Here is a 20,379-nt window from a genome sequence, read left to right as displayed (position 1 = left end):
ATAAGTTCATTTGCATCTCATTTTTTAGATTCTGCATATAAGCAATATCATATGATATTTGTCTTTCTCTGTCTGACTTACTTAGTATGATGATCTCTATGTCTATCCATGTTGCTTCAAATGGCAATATTTCATTCTCTTTTATGGCTGAGTAATACTCCATTGTATATATGTACCACAATAAGAGCTAATATTTATTGAGAACTTACTATGTGCTAAGCACCTTCCCAAACCTTTGCATCTATTAATTCACTTAGTCTTCGCAACCAGCCTATGAGGTAGATACTATTTCTTATCATTCCCATTTTACAGTTGAGAAAACTGAGCCACAGAGAAGTAAAGTAACTTGTTGAAGGTCACACAGCCAATAAATGACATAATTTGAAAGACTGAAAGAAAACTGAAAAGGCAATGACTTCCAGGTTAATCTCTCTATTTCCAGGTCAGCTGATTAGTAACCTGAATTCCATCTGCAAAGTCTCTTTACTGCAGCACCTAGATTAGCATTTAATTGAATAGCCAGAGAACAGAACTTTCTGGGGATCTTCTTTAGAACCCCACCTACCACTCTGCTCTATCGTGCTGACGCAACACTGCAAGTGGCCACAGGTCAGTGGGGAGGGACCACTACTGCAGTAGGTTTGCTTTAAAAGCAAGTACAGGACAAGCATAGAAAATACTAGAGCAAAACTCTGAATTCTTTTGGGGACTAAAATGTACCATGTCCATCCTACTGATTTTGCATCTTGTGGGAACAACTCAGATACCACAAGGAAGAAATGAAAAGCCCTTTTTTGCTTGTTTTGTTGTTGTTGTTTTGGCCACCCTGCATGGCTTGTGGGATCTTAGTTCCACAACCAGGGATCGAACCCATGCCCCCTGCAGTGGAAGCTCGGAGTCCTAACCACTGGACTGCCAGGGAAGTCCCCAAAAAGCCTTTTAATTTGGGGTGCCTTAGTGAATTAGGGCCTCCAAAGATAGCTAGTTATGGAATATGTTTTCACCAAAATCCAAAGTGTCTGATGCGGGGCAGAGTTTCGGGAGGTCTGGGCAGGGTGCTGCACGGTGTTTTAGCTCCTCATGCTGTCTTCTTGGTCTGTGCCGTACACACATGCGCTACAAACTCCCTTCCTATTACTTTGACACATTGATAATTACACTTATATCCTCCTTTCCTGAATAAAATAGATTTACCATCTGCTTTATACTGAAAAGAATAGCTAAACGTTTTCTGTACTTTGGAGAATATAACCATGTTGGATCATTTATTAAAAAAAAAAAAGCAGGGCTTCCCTTGTGGCGCAGTGGTTGAGAGTCCGCCTGCCGATGCAGGGGACACGGGTTTGTGCTCCGGTCCGGGAGGATCCCACATGCCGCGGAGCGGCTGGGACCGTGAGCCATGGCCGCTGAGCCTGCGCGTCCGGAGCCTGTGCTCCGCAACGGGAGAGGCCACGGCAGTGAGAGGCCCGCGTACCGCAAAAAAAAAAAAAAAAAAAAAAAGCAGTAGCCCATCTATAGCTTTTATTTAGACTTTATTTATTTATACTCTGCCTTCAATTAAATTTTTACTTTAGGGTCAATCTGTGACTTGCTAATTCTTGTCTCAAATATTTTCCTTTTTTTTTTTTTTTTAATACAGGTCCCTATCCACCACCTGCTATTTCAAGTCCTAGTTCAAGGATGACTTCCCTCAGGACGGTGTGGATAACCCGACCAAGTTCACAGTGTGTCTTTTATCTTCCAAATACTTGGGGCTTTTATTAGAGTCCCTCTGTGAAAACTAATTGCACCCCTGCTTTACTATTCAATAGTGCTCAATTATATATGTATGTAAAAATGATTTTCCTCGATTCTCACTATTATATAGAGACAGGTGGTGGGTTAATAACATTCCTCTTTGTTCTTTTTTTTGTTAAGCACACAAAGAAAAAGAGGCTTCAGGACGTTAAGCGACTTGCTCAAGCTGCATAGCTAGTAGGACATGGAGCCCAAGTCTTCCAGAACCCAACCTAGCGCCCTGCTCTTTACCCATGGGTCTTTGTGGCCCTAGGGACCATTTCTTCGCCTGTTTCCTTCGTTTTCTCCGTCACTCATCAGGTCCCTGAGGACGTTGGCACATGGCCAATGCTGTTTCTCACACCTCCCATCATCTCCCTGGGAAATAATTAACATCCACGTGGGTGTCCCATCCAGCAACCAACACTCCTGTGTTCTTGAACTTCTTTATTCCAATAATCATATACCTTTACTATACTTCTACCGCAAAGCCGAACGGAGTCATTTCCTAGAGGTATTCGTATATGAATAGTAAATTAGATAACACCATTTTGATTTCTATCTCTACCAAGAATTCTCTGAGCTCCAAGCTCGTATATACAACTGCCCAGTGGGACATGTTCTCTTAGATATCTGAAAAGTATCTCAAACTCAGCTTGTCCTAAACTGAAATTGTGAGATTTCCCTGCAAACCTTATACTCCTGCAGTGTTCCCAACTTCAATTAATGACACCACTATCGTCAAAATGGCTAAGAATCCGCCTGCCGATGCAGGGGACACAGGTTCGATCCCTGGTCCGGGAAGATCCCACATGCCGCGGAGCAGCTAAGCCCGTGCGCCACAACTACTGAAGCCTGCGTGCCTAGTGCCCGTGCTCCAAAACAAAGAAGCCACTGCAATGAGAAGCCTGCATGCAGCAACGAAGACCCAAAGCAGCCCAAAATATAAAGAAAGAAAGAAAACAAACAAACAAACTGGAGCAAGTTTTTCTTAAAAGCCCGAAAAAAAATAAATTAAAATAATATTAAAATTAAACAAAAAAACTGATACACAAGCCAGAAACCTGATGCCTTTCTTACCACCTAGACCCACCTACTCTCACTCTGTCCAGCCCTAAATCCTGGAACTTTCTCAACTCTATGCCCTTGTGCACACATTCATTCATTCATTTTCATTCCACAGCCATTTATTGAGCCCCACTATGTGCTAGGTCCAGTAGCTGAGGCTACAACCATGGACAGAGCAGACAGTGATCCTTGCCCTTATCGTATTGCCATGCACTGAAGTAAGCTGCCATCATTCTCCTCCTGGGACACCTCTCCCAACCCAGTGGTTCCGTCAGTATCCACTGCTGCTCTACTCAGACCAATTCTTCACACTGCAAAGAGGCCATTTGGAAATGTAAATTCTTGTGCTGAAAACTCTTCCCTGGATTCCTAGGAAATTCCTAGGACCTTACAATTTCCTGCATGGTCTGACCCCACCTGATTTTCTTTTCTTTTAAAATTTATTTTATTTTATTTATTTTTATTTTTGGCTGCGTTGAGTCTTCGTTGCTGTGTGCGGGCTTTCTCTAGTTGCGGCGAGCGGGGACTACTCCTCGTTGCGGTGCGCGGGCTTCTCATTGCGGTGGCTTCTCTTGTTGCCGAGCACGGGCTCTAGGCGCACGGGCTTCAGTAGTTGTGGCGCTCAGGCTCAGTAGTCGCGGCGCACGGGCTTAGTGGCTCCGCGGCATGTGGGATCTTCCCGGACCAGGGCTCGAACCCGTGTCCTCTGCATTGGCAGGTGGATTCTTAATCATTGTGCCACCAGGGAAGTCCCTCCACCTGCTTTTCTAGCCGTTTTTCCCACCAGTTCCAACCCCTCCCTGGGTCCCACCTCCTTTTTTAGTAGTTAATGCCTATCATCTTTCAGCTTGACTCAGTGTGTACTCAGGGAAGCCTTTCTGATCTCCATATTCAGGCAGACTTCCCTGGTCCCTGCCTTAGAGTTCCCTACACCATACTCTTCATATTTAGTTAGTGTTTGACTCTCACTTGAATACGTTGAGCAATCATTTTGCTCACTGTTATATTCTCTGAGCCTAGCACAATTCTTGTCACATGGCAAACATCAATCTCTGTTAAATGAAGCAATAGATCAATGAGTCAACCGCCCGGCACTCACGTTTCTTCCTTCCTTTGCCTGTTGCTTCTGTGCTACTGATCGCAGTCATGCCTACTTCCTCTGGAACCATTCTTCTTCTTCTTCTTCTTTTTTTTTTTTTAAACATTTATTTATTTATTTGGCCACGCTGGGTCTTAGCATTGGGGATCTATTTCCCTGACCGGGGATCAAAGCCAGGTGCCCTGCACTGGGAGCGTGGCGTCTTAGCCACTGGACCACCAGGGAAGTCCCCTGGAACCACTCTTTATCAATTGTCTTCTCTCTTCTCTTGCTTCTAATTCAACTTCTCCACTGGCTCCTACCCTGCGATACACAATCACGTTCAAGTCTCTCCCGTCTTAAACACACATGTCCACACACACAACCACACAAACACCTTCTATCCTATAGTCCCATTAGTGGGCTTCCTTTCTTTCCATGGAGTAACTTGAATTAACATTCTAGGTTTATGGATTTCACTTCTCTGCCTCTTTCTCCTTAACTGCAACAATTCTTGTCCCCCCTAAAACTCCACAAGGTAAGTTTCTCAACAGCTCCTTTGTTAAAATTTTTTTAATTTTTAATTTTTTTTATTGAAGTATAGTTGATTATAATGTTTCAGGTGTACAGCAAAGTGATTCAGTTTTATATATATATATATATATACACACACACATATATATACACATACATATATGTGTATATATATATATATATATATATATATTCTTTTTCAGATTCTTTTCCATTAGCACGGTCTTGCTTTTTCTAGAATATGTAAGAGGGTGTTTGGTTTTGTTTTTAAAGGTGATGGGAACAGGGAACTCTACTCAATATTCTGTAATAACCTATACGGGAGAAGAATCTGAAAAAGAATGGATATATGTATAATTGAATCACTTTGCTGTACACCTGAAACTAACACAACATTGTAAATCAACTATAACCCAATATAAAATTTAAAAATTAAATTAAACTTAAAAAAATAAAGGTGATGGGCAGGGCAGACATTCAAAATTAAAAGTCTATTAGAGGATCTTTGCCTTCCATTGTAAAAAAGCACCTGAAAGGTCTTCTTTATATATGGAAAATCCTAGAATCCAATAGAACAAAATTACCCCCAAATAAATCATTTCCTGTCTAGGGTCCCTTGGGCAGTCCTTGTGCTAAGAACCAGTTCCCTCACATTGAAAGCAATAACAGATATTTATTGCATAAATACAGGGTGGTTGACCATCGTTCTAAAAATATTTCCCACAAAACAATATGCTGCTGCCTGGGGAAAGTGTAATCATGATTATTGATTAATCAAACAATCTAAGATATTTACTGTACATATGTCATGTGAAAGAATTGTGCTGAGTGCTATCAAGGGTACAAAGAACTGAGAGACACGGGAATTCCTCCGAAGAGCGTACGGCACTTTGGGAGGACAGAGCGTGTACTCATAAAATGAATGATACAAGGAGATGCGTGTTAGGAACCCAGTGATTTGCACAGGTAATGTCTGTAGCATGAATTCAGAGAGAGAGAGAGAGAGAGAGAGAGAGAGAGAGATGAGGTTTTGTGTGTTTTGATAGTTAAAGAAAGAGACCTGAAAGGAAGATTTGAATGGGGTGTTGAAATACAGGAAAGTTTATGTGGAAGTGGCCTGTGATATGGAGGGAATTAAAGATTCTAGGAGCTAGGGGACGTCCTGATACAGCAAACTGAGCCGTGTATGGGGTGAGGGTTTACAGACTTCACTTGGAGTCCTGGCCCTAGAGTTCAGTGGGAGTAGGCAGGGAATCTCAGTGTGCCCAGATCTGAAATTTGTCTCTCTGAGTAGATGGGTTCTTGAAAAGGTAGAAACACGGACCTTCAGCATGAAGCCCGTCTGTGCTGGAAAGCTTCATGGATGCCAGCTGGCACCCGTGTCCCCGCTGCTGACCTGTGTCACATGCAAACAATAGTTTATGAAGGACATTGTCCTAGGCTGTCAAGGAGCTTGCAGCTTGCGCGTATCACCTCGGTAGGAGTGGGACACAGCAGCCCTGATGATTGCCCGCAGCCTGGGTTGGACACTCCAGGAGACAAAAGAGATATTGTCCTGCTCTTTTTTTTTTTTCTTTCTTTTTTCTAACATTAGGGCCATAAACCCCACACTGTGTAATGGTCTGAAATCATAGACAAACCAAGCCTGGGGAGAAGCCATTCCAAGCTGCTGAGACATATGACCTGGTTTTGGAAAGAGTGATGAGATGGCCTCAGGCTGCTGCTCTCAAAGCACCGCGCCCGAGCGCTCTGGGGCCCGAGGGGAGGGAGGGGCGCTACTGGGGGGTGGAGCCACCTTCCCAAGGCGCTTGGCAGCCAGAGCCCTGGATGTCGTTAGACTCTTACAGCTTCTCTAATTTTTTTAAACTTCACCTTCTCCGTTTTTCATTTCTGGTCCTTTCCCTCCTTATCTCTTGTACCCCTGGAGGGAATGTTAAATAACGATTGAATAAGAGGTGAGGGGGATGGGTTATGTTTTAACATCCACAGGGAAAGTGAGATTGGGAGGCATGGTTAAGAGACCGAGATGAGGGCAGGGAAACTACCAGCATCCCTTGCGCCAAGGGTGGACAGTCTCTCACAGGCTTGTGTGGCCACAAGGACCCTAAAGGGAGTCATCTGTCACTTGCTGCCCTCCCAGCGGATGCTGAGCCTGTCTAGAGGCTGAGCCTGATCTGCCCTCCTCCCGGGATGGACCCCTCCCATCACGGTAAGGGATGCGGGGAGGCAGCAACAAGCTTTGCCAAAGATGACAGAGAAGTTGGGGGTCTGCTCGGTCGGGGTTCCCTGGCACTGGGCATGACTCCACCTGGGAGTTAGGGGCTCCAGGGCTGGAGCATCTTGGCAGTCTCTGGTTAGACATCCAGCAATTTTCAGAAGCACCTCAGGGCAACTTTACTTCACTCTTTTCTCCCCATACCCTTGCCCTTATAAATGGTGCAACCGTGACATCTCAGATTCGGAAAGCACCTTAAATGACAAAAGGCTCTCCATTTTGCCTTTCGAATCTGTGATTGTTTGTCTTCTGCTTGAACGGTCATGGCAGGGAGCTTTCTAGAGACAGCTCATTCCATTGAAGTAAAGTCATGTGATAAGAATGTTCTCTCTTGCTGTGGTTTTTAAATCTTACGCCCTATGTCTTCCACCCATTAGTCCTAGCTCTGCCCTGTGAAGACTTACAAGATAAACTCACACATTTTTTTTTTCCTGCGTGCAGCTATCAGATCGTACTAAATTTTCTTTCGTCAGGGCAAATGCCTGGGAATACTCCTGCCATTTCTCCAAGCTGGGCCTCCAGACCCATCACTAGCCAGGCGTATCTCATCTGGGTGTGTGCCAGGTCACTGAGGCCCCTTGTGCTGTGTCCCACCTGGACTGTCCAACACCCTCAGGAAGTGAAGGATGTCTACTTCTTCAAGGGCCCTCATCATGGATACAGCCTGGAGCTAGCTGGAGGATGGGGAAACTTCAGCCCACTCGTAACGCCTGTATCCCACTGTCAGCTCAAAACGCTGACTTTTAAAAAAATGGTGGTAAAGTACACATAACACAAAACCGAACATCTTAGCCGTTTTTAGTGTACAGTTCAGCGGCATCAAGTACAATGGTATTGTCATGCCACCATCACCACCATCCGTCTCCAGTACTCTTTCATCTTGCAACACTGAAACGCTGAACCCATTGAACAATAACTCCCCATCCCCTCCCCCCTCTCCAGCCCTTGGCAACCACAGTTCTTTCTACCTTCTGTCTCTGTGAATCTGACTACCCTCGGTACCCCATGTACGTAGAATTATACAGTGTTTGTCCTTGAGTGACTGGTTTATTTCACGTAGTGTAGCATCTCCAAAGTTCTTTCAGATGGTAGCATGTGTCAGAATTTCATCCCTTTTTAAGGCTGAGAAAATCCTGTTGTCAGTATATACTACCTTCGGTTTATCGTTCATCCGCTGATGGACACTCGTGTTGCTTCCACCCCTTAGCTATTGTGAATAACGCTGCCATGAACACAGGTGTACAAATACCTCTTTGAATTCCTGTTTTCAGTTCTTTTGGGTATACATCCCCAAATGGAATTACAAACACTAACTTTATTTTTGCTGCTGGTTGACCTGATTTCCCCAACCCAGTGTTTGTGAATTTTACTTTTTGATCCCAAGGGAAAGACTTTCCTGTGGAACTCCCATCTCTACGAATTGTTCCATCATCTCAACCTGTTGAGGTAATTAAACCCATTTACATGAACTGTTTGCCATTTATGCCTAATTATGATACAGCACAACAGCGATGAACGCTTACATCATTCACTTCATGTCAGATTAACTTGCCAGTTCTGTGCCAAGGGCAAGGTTTGTTTCTCACAAAGCTTGGTCACCTGTTTCCAAATTATGTTGATTAACATAATTTAATGTTAATGTAGGATGTAGGAAGCAGCCCCAGCCTGGTGACATACTGTCTCTCCCACTTATTTCAACCCCCTCCCTTCCCACCTTTGCCTAATTCTTGGGAATCTCTGCACTCTTCTCTGAGCTTTCTTCCACATTCTCATTTTTTTTCTTGAGAAATGCTTGGGATGGCCTCTGGCACACTGGCGTGGGGTAGCTCCAGCTTGTATGGTCCCCAGGAGGAGGCCGGAAGGGAAGTAGCTTCTCAGCAGTGTGGTACATAGAAACCTTGCGGGGTAAAGGTTTTAACAGAAGGAAAAAAATCCTACCAACACTAAGATTGCTAACTGTCCAGCAAGGGGGGCTGGGAAGAGGAAGGAGGCAGCCAACTTCTATCACGGTGATACCCATCAACTCCAAGAGCCAGAAATACAGGAATTTTGCATCCCTCAGCCCAGCCCCGCCTCCTGGCTCTACTCAACAGATCTCACCCTGCAGGGAAGGACCTGTCAGACCACGCGTATGATAATTTCGTTTCTATCTGTAGTCTGAAGTAACAGGTGATTTTATTTTATTTTGTTTGTTTTGCTTTTTTAAATTTAATTCTTATTTTATTTTAGAGTATAGTTGATTTACAATGTTGTGTAAGTTTCAGGTGTACAGCAAAGTGATTCAGTTTTACATATACATATAGCCATTCTTTTTCAGATTCTTTTCCCATATAGGTCATTACATAATATTGAGTAGAGTTTCCTGTGCTGTACAGTAAGTCCTTGTTGTTTATCTATTTTGTATATACTAGTGTGTATCTGTTAACCCTGAACTCTGGAGAAAACCGTAATTCGAAAAGATAAATGCATCCCGATGTTCACTGCAGCACTATTTACAGTAGCCAACACATGGAAGCAACCTAAATGTCCATCGACAGAGGAATGGATAAAGAAGATGTGGTACATACATACAATGGAATATTACGCAGCCATAAAACAGGTGATTTTAAAGTATTTGGTATCCCTGGTCTGTCTGTTATATGGAACTGAGCAGGACCGTCAGCCAGAGAAGTGAAATATGGGAAGGAACAGCAGACACATTGGAAGAAAACATCTAATGATGAGTTTTAAATTTAGGCATAGTCCAGATGCATGCTGTCCTGGGTTCTCTATTTTTTTTTACTTAAAAAGCTCCCCCCAAACTTCATGGCTGAAAACAACACCTACTTTATTAGAGCTCGTGATTCAAGCCAAGTTCAGCCAGGAGATTCTTCTGTTGCAGGGGACATTGACAGAGGTCCCTGGGTGGTGTTCAGCAGGTGGATGGCCGGATCTGGGGGGGTTGAACCTGGCATGTCCTGGGCCTCAGTGGGGATGGTGTGTGTGTGGGGGGCTGGTTCCACCGGAACGGTCACCTGGAACTCCTACACGTGGCCTCTCCAGCATGGCAGTTTACCTTGATGAACCTCAAGGTAATCAGAGATCTTAAGTTATGGCTGGGGGCTCCAAGAGAGGGCTGTTCCAGTGAGTGATGTCTGAAGCTGCTGGCCTTCTATGACCCAACCTTGAAATCACCTAGTGTCACCTCTGTTGGTTGAAAGAGTCACAAGCCCACAGAGTTTTGGGAGCAGGAAACACAAAACCCTACCTTTTGTTGAGAAAAGGGTCAAAGAATTTGCAACCATGTGTTAAAGCTGCCATATATGTATATGTATATTTGAGTGCACGATGATAAAACCACACTGGTGTATGCAGTTGTTAACCACATGTACCCCACAAAATGCAGTGTTCAAAGGGTTCAGGGGTTTGAGAAGAGGAAGGAATCACATCCCCCCGGGGCATCGAGGTGCTGCGGACAAGGTACGGCATTTAAGCAGGCCCTGAAGCACAGGTACACGCGGTACATCACAGACAGAGATTGGGGCAGGGACTGTCCGAAACACATGAGCAGAGACACTGAGGCCGAACAAAAACCGAAAAAACAGTGACACTGGGAGAAAAGGCACCACAAGAGGCGGAAGGACAATGAGAGCGTGCTGCAGGCGGAGGTGACCTCGGGAGCATGGCGGTCCCCCGACATGTCACGCTGGCGAAGATCAAGAAGGATACGGTAGGAGGGGCAAGGGTTACAGAGCACGGGGCAGAGAACGTGCTACAGGATGGTGTAGACGCGAGGTGATTTTCTGAAGCGGAGAGAAAAGAGCTAGCAGAGCAGCAGTATTCAAGTTATAAAAGAGTAGGGGACTGGCTGGGGCGGGGGTCAAGATTCCTGGAGACTGAAGGGCTGGGAGTGGTGGCTTAAAGACTTCACCTTGAAAATAAGCAGGAGCTGTTTTCCTCAGGGTAACAGGGAAGGAAAGAAGTAGATTACTGATTAACAGATGTTGAAGTGAAGTAAAGGAGATGGATGACTTCAATCCTCCGAGTAAAGCAGGAGGTAAGTTCATTGACTGAAAGTAAAAAAAAAACCGCTGATGAGGATGTTAAAGATTTCCATGAAAATTTCTAAATAAATGAACACAAAATGGTTTTCATTTGGTTGGGTTTGTTTTTGTTTTTTTGAATTTCTTAAAGTAGGCAGATAGGAATTGTACTAAATAATTGTACTAAAGAATTCAGTTTTGTTTATTTTTAATATTTCTCTGGAATACAAAAATAGGTCCACTGTAGGGAATTCCCTGGCAGTCCAGTGGTTAGGACTCTGCGCTTTCACTGCTGAGGTCACGGGTTCAATCCCTGGTCAGGGAACTAAGATCCCACAAGCTTCACAGCACTGCCCCCCCCCCCCCAAAAAAAGGTCCACTTTAGAAAATTTGAAAAATATAAAAACGTCAAAGAAATAAATGTCCACTATATACTCTACTATCATCCAAAGACAACTCTTAGGTGCTGGTTTGATTTGCAGTAGATCTATTATGCAGATAGTTCTGTTTTACAATACAAAATGCAAATATTTTACATATTTGAGATTCTGTACATAAGACCATATATACTCTATACATGAGATCGTTTAGCTTCAGTAGTCTTTAAACACACCTTTAATATGGTAACCATGCTGTAGAGACACCATAATTTATTTATTTAATTTACAATATTTTATTGAAGTATAGTTGATTTACAATGTTGTGTTAGTTTCTGGTGTACAGCAAAGGGATTCAGCGATACATATATACATTCTTTTTCATATTCTTTTCCATTATGGTTTATCACAGGATTCTGAATATGGTTCCCTGTGCTATACAGTAGGACCTTGTTGTTTATCCATCCTATATGTAATAGTTTGCATCTGCTAGTCCCAAACTCTGAATCCATCCCTCCCTCATACCCCCTCCCGCTTGGCAACCACAAGTCTATTCTCTATGTCTGTGAATCTGTTTCATAGAAGAGTTCATTTGTGTCATATTTTAGATTCCACATAAAAATATCATCTGGTATTTGTCTTTCTTTATCTCACCGACTTCACTCAATATGATAATCTCTAGGTCCATCCACGTTGCTGCAGATGGCATTATTTCATTCTTTTTTAGAGATATCATAATTTATTTAACCATTCCTCTATTTTGGAATAGTTAGATTGTTCCTGACTCTTCATTATTTCGTATATAATATAGATATATATTGTTTATGAACAGCCTTCTCTATAAGTCTTTGTCTCCCTGATTATTTTTTCTTAGGACACATCACGGTGTCAGAGCACATAAACTCTTTCAAGGCTCTTGAAACCTACCCTCAAATTGTCTTTGCAAAAAGGGTGCACCAACTAGACTCTGGCCCACAGCAAGGTCGTCCCCTTAAAAAGAAATGCCACTCGGGAAAGCTCAGTTGCTTCTGGTAGTTGACATATTGGGACCTTTCTTCACTCTTCACGTTCTAAAGAATTAGGGTTCAGAAATGTGGCTTTTCCGAAACTCTGCCTTCCTCTCCAGGTTCCAGGTGCCTTCCAGCCCTGAGATTCCGGTCTTTCCACCATCATCACTGGCACCAGATTGCTCAACCCGCTCCGCCCAGTAAGAGAAGATGGAAAGTATTCCAGCGCTCTCTTTGTTGTAATAGTGGCTTTAAGAAGAAATAGGTGGGAAACGGTGTAGCTGGGACTGGGGTCTTGGAGCGGCAGCGAACAGCACAGAAGTGTGTACACACACACACACACACACGCACGCACGCAAGCACACACTCCCTCCCACCCCGCCTGCCGGGCGCTCGGGCGGGCTGGGAGGGGGAACCCGGGCGGGGAGCCGGAGGCGCCGCGAGGCGAGGCCGGGATGGGGGGGAGGCGGGGGCCGGGTGGCCCGGGGGGCGGAGTCAAGGGCGGGGGCTCCCCGGCCGCGCGCCCAGCGCCCCGCGCAGCCTGCAAGTTTGCTCGGCGATCTCGGGCGACTCTCGGGCTACCTGAACCGGCCACCACGTCAGCGCCACATCATCTGGGTTTTTTCTATTTGCAAGGAAACAGGAAAAGAAGGGCGAAGAAGCTCTCCGGAGCGGGCGGGCGGCGGGCCGGTCTGCGGCGCGGGCCTCGCGGCCGGGCGGCGGAGAAGATGCTGCAGTCCCTGGCCGGCAGCTCGTGCGTGCGCCTGGTGGAGCGGCACCGCTCGGCCTGGTGCTTCGGCTTCCTGGTGCTCGGCTACCTGCTCTACCTGGTCTTCGGCGCCGTGGTCTTCTCGTCGGTGGAGCTGCCCTACGAGGACCTGCTGCGCCAGGAGCTGCGCAAGCTGAAGCGGCGCTTCCTGGAGGAGCACGAGTGCCTGTCCGAGCCGCAGCTCGAGCAGTTCCTGGGCCGGGTGCTGGAGGCCAGCAACTATGGCGTGTCGGTGCTCAGCAACGCCTCGGGCAACTGGAACTGGGACTTCACCTCCGCGCTCTTCTTCGCCAGCACCGTGCTCTCCACCACAGGTAGGAGGCCCGCCCCGCGCCCCCGGCCCCGATCGGCCCCCTGATCCGCCCCCCGCCCCCGCCTTCCTCCTTCCATCCCCGGGCCCCTCCGGCTCTGATCACTGGGGACCGGCTCCGCGGCGCCGGAAGCCGGCGAGGTGGCCTCAGAGCGCGACTCGGGGGTGGCCTCCCGGAACTCTTAGATCGTGGTCCCTAACCCTTCGGCCTGGGCGGCTGCAGGGGTCCCTCGGGCTGCGGTTTTTAGTTCGCGACATCCTACACCGGACCGTCCTCTTGGAGTCGGTACCGTCCTGGCCAGCGCGCGGCGAGGCCGGGGCTGGTGGAAACTCTCTGGTGCTCCGGGGGCGCTCACCTCCCTCCCTCCCCCATCCCGTCCGGCCGAGGCTGCGGAACCGAAGGATAACGCGTTAAAGGGTCACCTTCCGGAGGGGGCCTCTCTTCGGATGATGCAGTGGTGTTTTCGGCTCTTTTCTGTCGTGGGGGCCGTTTTCGGGTTAGCCAAGTGACAGCGCTCTGCTCATCGCAGGTGACCTTTGAGCGCACAGGCCGATCCGGTTTCTTTTCGGAGCGGGAGGAGGTTTGAGGGAAGGGAGCATCCGATTGCCCGTGAACCGGCAAAATGGGGGCACCCTGATTCAGCATTTTTTTTCAACTTTCCGTGTGCGAGGCCACCCTTCAACTCCTAGGCGCCACTTCGCTCGCACCGCTCACCCGGCCACCCGGCAGGACGTTCACGGATGGAGGATGTCCTGGGGGCGGGAGGAGGCCGGCCCCACGCCCCAGGGCGCAGAAACTATGCCAGATTGGACGGAGCAGGCTAAGTTGTCCCAGCAGTGGCCAAGTGAGGCACGTATACACCTGAGGGGCAGGTATTATCCATTGGGCTCTGGACCCTGGCAAGTGGTCTCAGAGAGCATCCGGCGCGCCGTCCCGCCTCTATCCATGAGGTCAGTTCTTAGAACAGCCCATCTTGGCTTCCACAAGGTCACACGCTTCCCGGTTGCCGGTGTCGTCCTGGAACCTGGGCCTCGTGATTTCCCTGCCAGGACGTGCAGTACACCATCCCCCCACCTTTACAGGTGAATCAACTTGGGTTTCTCGGATTCTGCCTTCTCCCCGTCGCCTCCCAGGGATTAGTTCTTTATAATCCCCTTGGGTTAAACCCAGTTCTGCTAATTATTTGGTAATGAGTAATGGTATACTATCCAGCTTTCATGTAATACGGTGACTCAAGTGTGGGGTGAATTACTAAACTGACAGGAGTCTGCCCTGCAATAAACAGAAGTAGAATTCTACTTTGTATTGTGATGTTTTCTAAAAGTAGCCTTAAGACAGACCTGTTATCTTACTTTTTAACTTTTCCAACGCTGCTCTTTCGTTTTTGTTCTCCTGACCAGTCCCGCTTTCACTGTGTTTACCTCACTCTGTTCCTTAGATCCTTTAGAACTCACCTTGTCTTTCCTTTGGAGTATGTTTGTGCTAAATCGGGAATCATTTTTTCTCTGCAGAAGTAAGTGGTTTCACTGAGCTGCAGAAGGTCTACAGCTAGGTCACAATGTTGGGTAAATATTATGGAGAATGATGATAAGTTTTAGTACTTTCTAAATAACGGTACTTCAAAGATGGAACAGGAGTAAGAACTGTATTATGAGGAAAAGAACAGGTTTACTGCTCCTGGGTGGGATTTTCCATCACTGATGCAGCTCTTGTATAATCTCAACATCAGATGCACCTAATTAAATGTCAAAAATACTAGTTTACATCTTGAACAGACAGTTCTTTCCCAGATTCCCTCCCTCCCTTTTTGCAACTAGAAAAATCTGCAGTTCTTGTTAAAAAAAAAAAAAAAAAAAAAAAAGGTGGGGAAAGATGTCTTATTATTGGTATTCGGATTGCATTGTAGTTCCTAAGAAAGTGTGCATTCAGGCAAAACAAGAGTTCATTTAGGAAATCAGTGCAAGGGAGCACTTAAGGATAAACTAGATGAAAAACATTTGCTTCTTGGTTTGTAAAATTAGCAAATCAGTGAATTCTTGTCATTGATAGAATAGAATTTATTGATTCAAATAGAATGTTAATAAAAATGTAGAATTTTAGGGCTTCCCTGGTGGCACAGTGGTTAAGAGTCCGCTTGCCGATGCAGGGGACACGGGTTCGTGCCCCAGTCCGGGAAGATCCCACATGCCGCGGAACGGCTAGGCCCGTGAGCCATGGCCGCTGAGCCTGCGCGTCCGGAGCGTGTGCTCCGCAACCGGAGAGGCCACAACAGTGAGAGGCCCGCATACCACAAAAAAAAAAAAAATTAAAAATTAAAAAAAAAAAAAAAAATGTAGAATTTTATTCTAAATCATAGATACTCTTTTTTCGGTATTATATTGACCCATCCTGTGACATGTTTGATGTTCCATGTGTTACTGGTTTTGTGGCAGAGGGTCAGGTAATTTTAGGGTCAATCTAGTGTACTTCATTCCTAGAAAAATATTTTCTGGAAAAGTACCAGGCAACTCAAATGAATTGGAATCGTGGTTTATGCTTCTCTTCAGGTAGATATTAGACACGCTGTAATTTTTTTTCTTTTTGAATTTTATTTATTTTTGTACACAGCAGGTTCTTATTAGTTATCCATTTTATACATATTAGTGTATATATGTCAATCCCAATCTCCCAATTCATCACCCCCCCACCCCCCACCAGCTGTAATTTTTTAAAAACTCTTCTACCACGGATGATGGCAACTCACTGAGATAATTGTCACCCTGTCAATCAGTGCAGTCAACCCCTGGCTTGGCCAGAATGGTAACAATGGGGGTTACAAAGTTGCGGTTCTTGGTAGTCAGCATCGTAACACAGGAACACGAACTCACTGATGGCAGAATCTTCTCCCAGAAAGTACAAGCTTCCATTTCTGGAACGAACTGGGTAAAGTCTTCCTTCATGGTCTGTTTGGAAGAAGCCTTAAGTTGGTAATTCAGCAATGTTCTCTTCATTCTTTGCTCTGCCAAGGACTCTGAATTATTTCCAGCAAATAATTGAACATCTCTTTACTTCTTGATTATAAAGAGATCTAGAGCAACATCTACATGGAAATCGTGAGCATGGAAGAAATTGCAGTCCACTTTTTTTTTTTTTTTTTTGCGGTACGCGGGCCTCTCACCGCTGCAGCCTCTCCCGTCATGGAGCACAGGCTCCGGACGCGCAGTCTCAGCGGCCAATAGCCCACGGGCCCAGCCGCCCCGCGGCATGCGGGATCCTCCCGGACCGGGGCACGACCCCGCGTCCCCTGCCTCGGCAGGCGGACTCCCAACCACTACGCCACCAGGGAAGCCCTGCAGTCCACTTTTACCTTTTCAGAGGGCAGGGCTGTATAAAAATAAAAGGAGGTTATTATACATGTGGGTATTTCCCACATAACTGTGATTTTTTTTTTTCAAGGATTAAAGAAATAATATCTAGGTGACACTTGGAGAGTAAGAAATAATTTTTCTTCAGTAGCCCTATAAAATGGTGAGCAATCTCATTCATTTTTAAGAACAGTTTGTCCAAAAACGGGTATGAATTTCATGTACAATATTCTGAGCAAAAGCCAAATACAAAAAAGTATTTGTCTGTAATTACATTTATGTGACGTTCTAGAATAAACAAAATTAACATCTAGTGAAATATACAGTGGAAGAGAGGTAAGGACTAGGGGATAATTCTGAATGAGGAATGAGCACAAAAGTAATTTCTGGGGTGATGGAAGTAATCTGCTTATTGGTAGGACTGTAGTTGACACCGGTGTATGAATTTATCCAGATACATTGAATTTTGAACTTTGGATTTGTACATTTGACCATGCGTAAATTTTACCTAAAATCAGGGAACCATAAACAACAACAATATGATATGTGTAAAAATGATTACTACAGGGCTTCCCTGGTGGCGCAGTGGTTGAGAGTCCGCCTGCCGATGCAGGGTACACGGGTTCGTGCCCCGGTCCGGGAATATCCCACATGCCGCGGAGCGGCTGGGCCCGTGAGCCATGGCCGCTGAGCCTGCGCGTCCGGAGCCTGTGCTCCGCAACGGGAGAGGCCACAACAGTGAGAGGCCCGCGTACCGCAAAAAAAAAGAGATTACTACAGACATCTAGAGGGTAGTTACTAATAAAATGGCAGGACGGAGTGTTATTCTGGAAGGTCTCATATGTGTCTTCTCAGTTACTAGTGTGTTACATTTTGTAATTTAGATGCTGTTTAGATAGTTGTCTTTATAATAATTTTTAAATATACAAATATGTTTGATATGCTATTCTGTACATAAATTTCAGTACTTAACACAAGGTTAAAAGTTTGTATGGAGTGAAAAGGTTTTGCTGATAACCGTGCTAATTTTTATTTAATTTAATTAATTAATTTATTTATTTTGCGGTACGCGGGCCTCTCACTGCTGTGGCCTCTCCCGTTACGGAGAACAGGCTCCGGACGCACAGGCTCAGCGGCCATGGCTCACGGGCCCAGCCGCTCCGCAGCATGTGGGATCTTCCCGGACTGGGGCACGAACCCGTGTCGCCTGCATTGGCAGGCGGACTCTCAACCACTGGGCCACCAGGGAAGCCCTATGCTAGTTTTTGAAAAAGAAGAACCGAGGGGTATGTTCAACCCAGGCTCCTGATTTGCCCCTCCCCCCAGTGTCTCCCCTTTGGTAGCCATGGGTTTGTTTTCAGGATCTGTGAGTCTGTTTCTGCTTTATAAATAAGTTCATTTGTGTCGTTTTTTAAATGGGATTCCACATATGAGTGATATCGAGTGACGTTTGTCTTTGACTTGCTTCACATAGCATGATGATCTCCAGGTCCATCCGTGTTGCTGCAAATGGCAAGATTTGCTGCTTTTTAATGGCCAACTAATATTCCATTTGTAAGCAAGAGTTAAACACAGACTTAGAACTGTAAAACTCCTCAAAAAACATAAGGAAAACTTCTTGGACGTTGGTCGTGGCAATATTTTTTGGATTTCACCTGAAAATCACAGGTAGCAAAGCCCAAAATACAAAAGTGGGACTACACCAAACTCAAAAGCTTCTACACAAAGGAAATAATCAACATATGTTCTCTTTATCAGGGTGAAATCCTCTTCTATTAAGTGTTTATTGAGCATTTTTACTATGAAAGAGTTTTGCTTGTTGACAAATGCTTTTTCTCTAATGACATAATTTTGTGATTTTTAACTTTCTACCTTTAATATGCTATAATATATTACTTAATTATATTAATTAAACTAATTTTGTATTTCTGGGATTAATAATAATAAAAAAAGAACAGTTTGTCATGTCCGTTTACTACATATTTGCTTCATATTCATCTCCCTAAGCAAGGCTCTATCATGATGGTGGATGGGGAAAATATACAGTTTTTGTACGTATATGTGATTAAAGCTGCCACGACCTTTGCTGCTTTACGAGTATGGGGTCCACACGATTGCTCAGTCCCCGTTTCCATGCTGCCTTGTCCCTCGTTATGAAGAGCTGTTTTAAGACTCTTATTTAAAGCGCCCAGAAAAGGAACTTAATTTGGCTTATTTTCTAATGGCCTTTGTGTTAGTCAGGTCGGCAGCATTGGCAGTTTTCAAAAAAAGAGGGTGGGAAAAGGTAATGGGAGGTGCCTGATGGATCCTTAGTTTTCAGATTATTTTCAGAAGGAGAAGTGTATTTTCACCAACAACAGATATTTATTGAGCTCTTAGAATAGAATAGGGGTGGGTGAACTATGGCTTCAGGGTCAAATCTGACCCACCACCTATTTTTGTGTGTCCCAAGCTAAGAGTGGTTTTTATATCTTCAAATAGCTGAAAAGAAGTCGAAAGGAAAACAGTACTTCCTGACACATTAAAGTTTTTTGGAAGTGACATTTCAGCGTCCATGAACGAATTTTATTGCTGTACAGCCGCACACCCATCTGCTTCTGTATCATGGTTGCTTTCCACGTCCAATGGCAGAGCTGAGAGTTGTGACAGAAACTAGAGGCCCATGTGCCCTAAAATATTAACTGTCTGGCCTTTTGTAGAAGAAGTTTGCCAACCCCTCCTTAAAATGATGTTTGGAAGGAACTCTAAGTCAGAGGAGTTCTAAGTGCCTTACTTCCTTTTGGAAAACTTTCTAGAAGACAGTTTAGCTTCCTCAGGTTTCTTTGTGCTGTTTTTTTAAGTGGTTTGCAACATTTAAATTATGCACTGCCACCCATAGCTGCTTCCAGAACAAATGATTGTTTATTATAGGATGTGTCACTAGTTTTTGGTCAAATCTGTGACGCACTGCTTTTTTTCTTTTCTTTTTAATGGTGACAGAGCTACACTTCATGTTGGGATTACCTTATCTAAAATGTGCAGTAAATACTATATTATATCTGGAGCAGAAATGACAACAAGGAAGGAAATTCCACCAGAAGCAAACAAGCAAACTCTATCAGCCAGAAGAGAGATCTGACATCCCACGTGCAGAAGTTTGCGCTGTTTATTCACAGGAGAGCCTTTGGTCTTGATTTTGAGCCTTTACATTTAATTCTAACAAATTCAATGATCTGGTTTTCAAGCCCCTAAAAAATGAAAAAAGGAAAGGCGCAGCTCCAGGCAAACGTTAAGAGAAAGGTCATGAAAAGACACATACCTTAAAAACCAGGGAAATAAAGTGATACTGTGTGCCAGGCAGTATTTCCATATATTACCTTCTGTGTATTGCCAGGAAGTGATGAGGTGTAGGTGTCATTATCCTAACTTTACAGAGGCTGGGACGGAAGTTTTGCTTGAGTGACTTCTCTAACTGGGTCACAGAGCTAGAAGTGACTGGCCTTGATTTAAATCCAGACGTGTCTGAATTAAGAACTTGAGTTTTACCTAGTGTCTGGGCATAGGGGGTTGTTTTGGGATGACTCCTGTCCCCCAGATTCAGATGTTGAAGTCCTCACCCCAGTACTTCAACATGTGACTATATACTTGGAGGTAGGACCTTTGAAGAGGTGATTAAGTTAAAATGAGGACCCAGTGAGAATGTGGCCATCTGCAAGCCAAGGAGAGAGGCCTCGGAAGAAACCAACCCCGCAGACACCTTGATCTTGGACTTCCAGCCTCCAGAACTGGGAGAAAATAAATTTCTTTGTTCAAGTCACCCAGTCACTTTGTAATGGCAG

General features: G+C 45.0%; 1 protein-coding gene across 1 annotated transcript in view; it reads left to right on the top strand.

The window, feature by feature from the left end:
- The first annotated feature begins 12,603 nt into the window (after positions 1-12,603).
- KCNK1 (potassium two pore domain channel subfamily K member 1) overlaps positions 12,604-20,379 on the top strand; it is a 51,790-nt gene continuing 44,014 nt past the window's right edge. The window contains exon 1 of the mRNA XM_079900425.1: positions 12,604-13,220. Coding sequence (XP_079756551.1) covers positions 12,866-13,220 — 355 coding nt within the window. The 5' untranslated portion in view covers positions 12,604-12,865. The remainder of the gene's footprint in view (positions 13,221-20,379) is intronic.

This window comes from Stenella coeruleoalba (assembly GCF_951394435.1).
Source record: "Stenella coeruleoalba genome assembly, chromosome: 16".
Classification (NCBI taxonomy): Eukaryota; Metazoa; Chordata; class Mammalia; order Artiodactyla; family Delphinidae; genus Stenella; species Stenella coeruleoalba.
The sequence above is the reverse complement of the archived record's forward strand: the minus strand, read 5'-3'. Positions and strand labels throughout refer to the sequence as shown.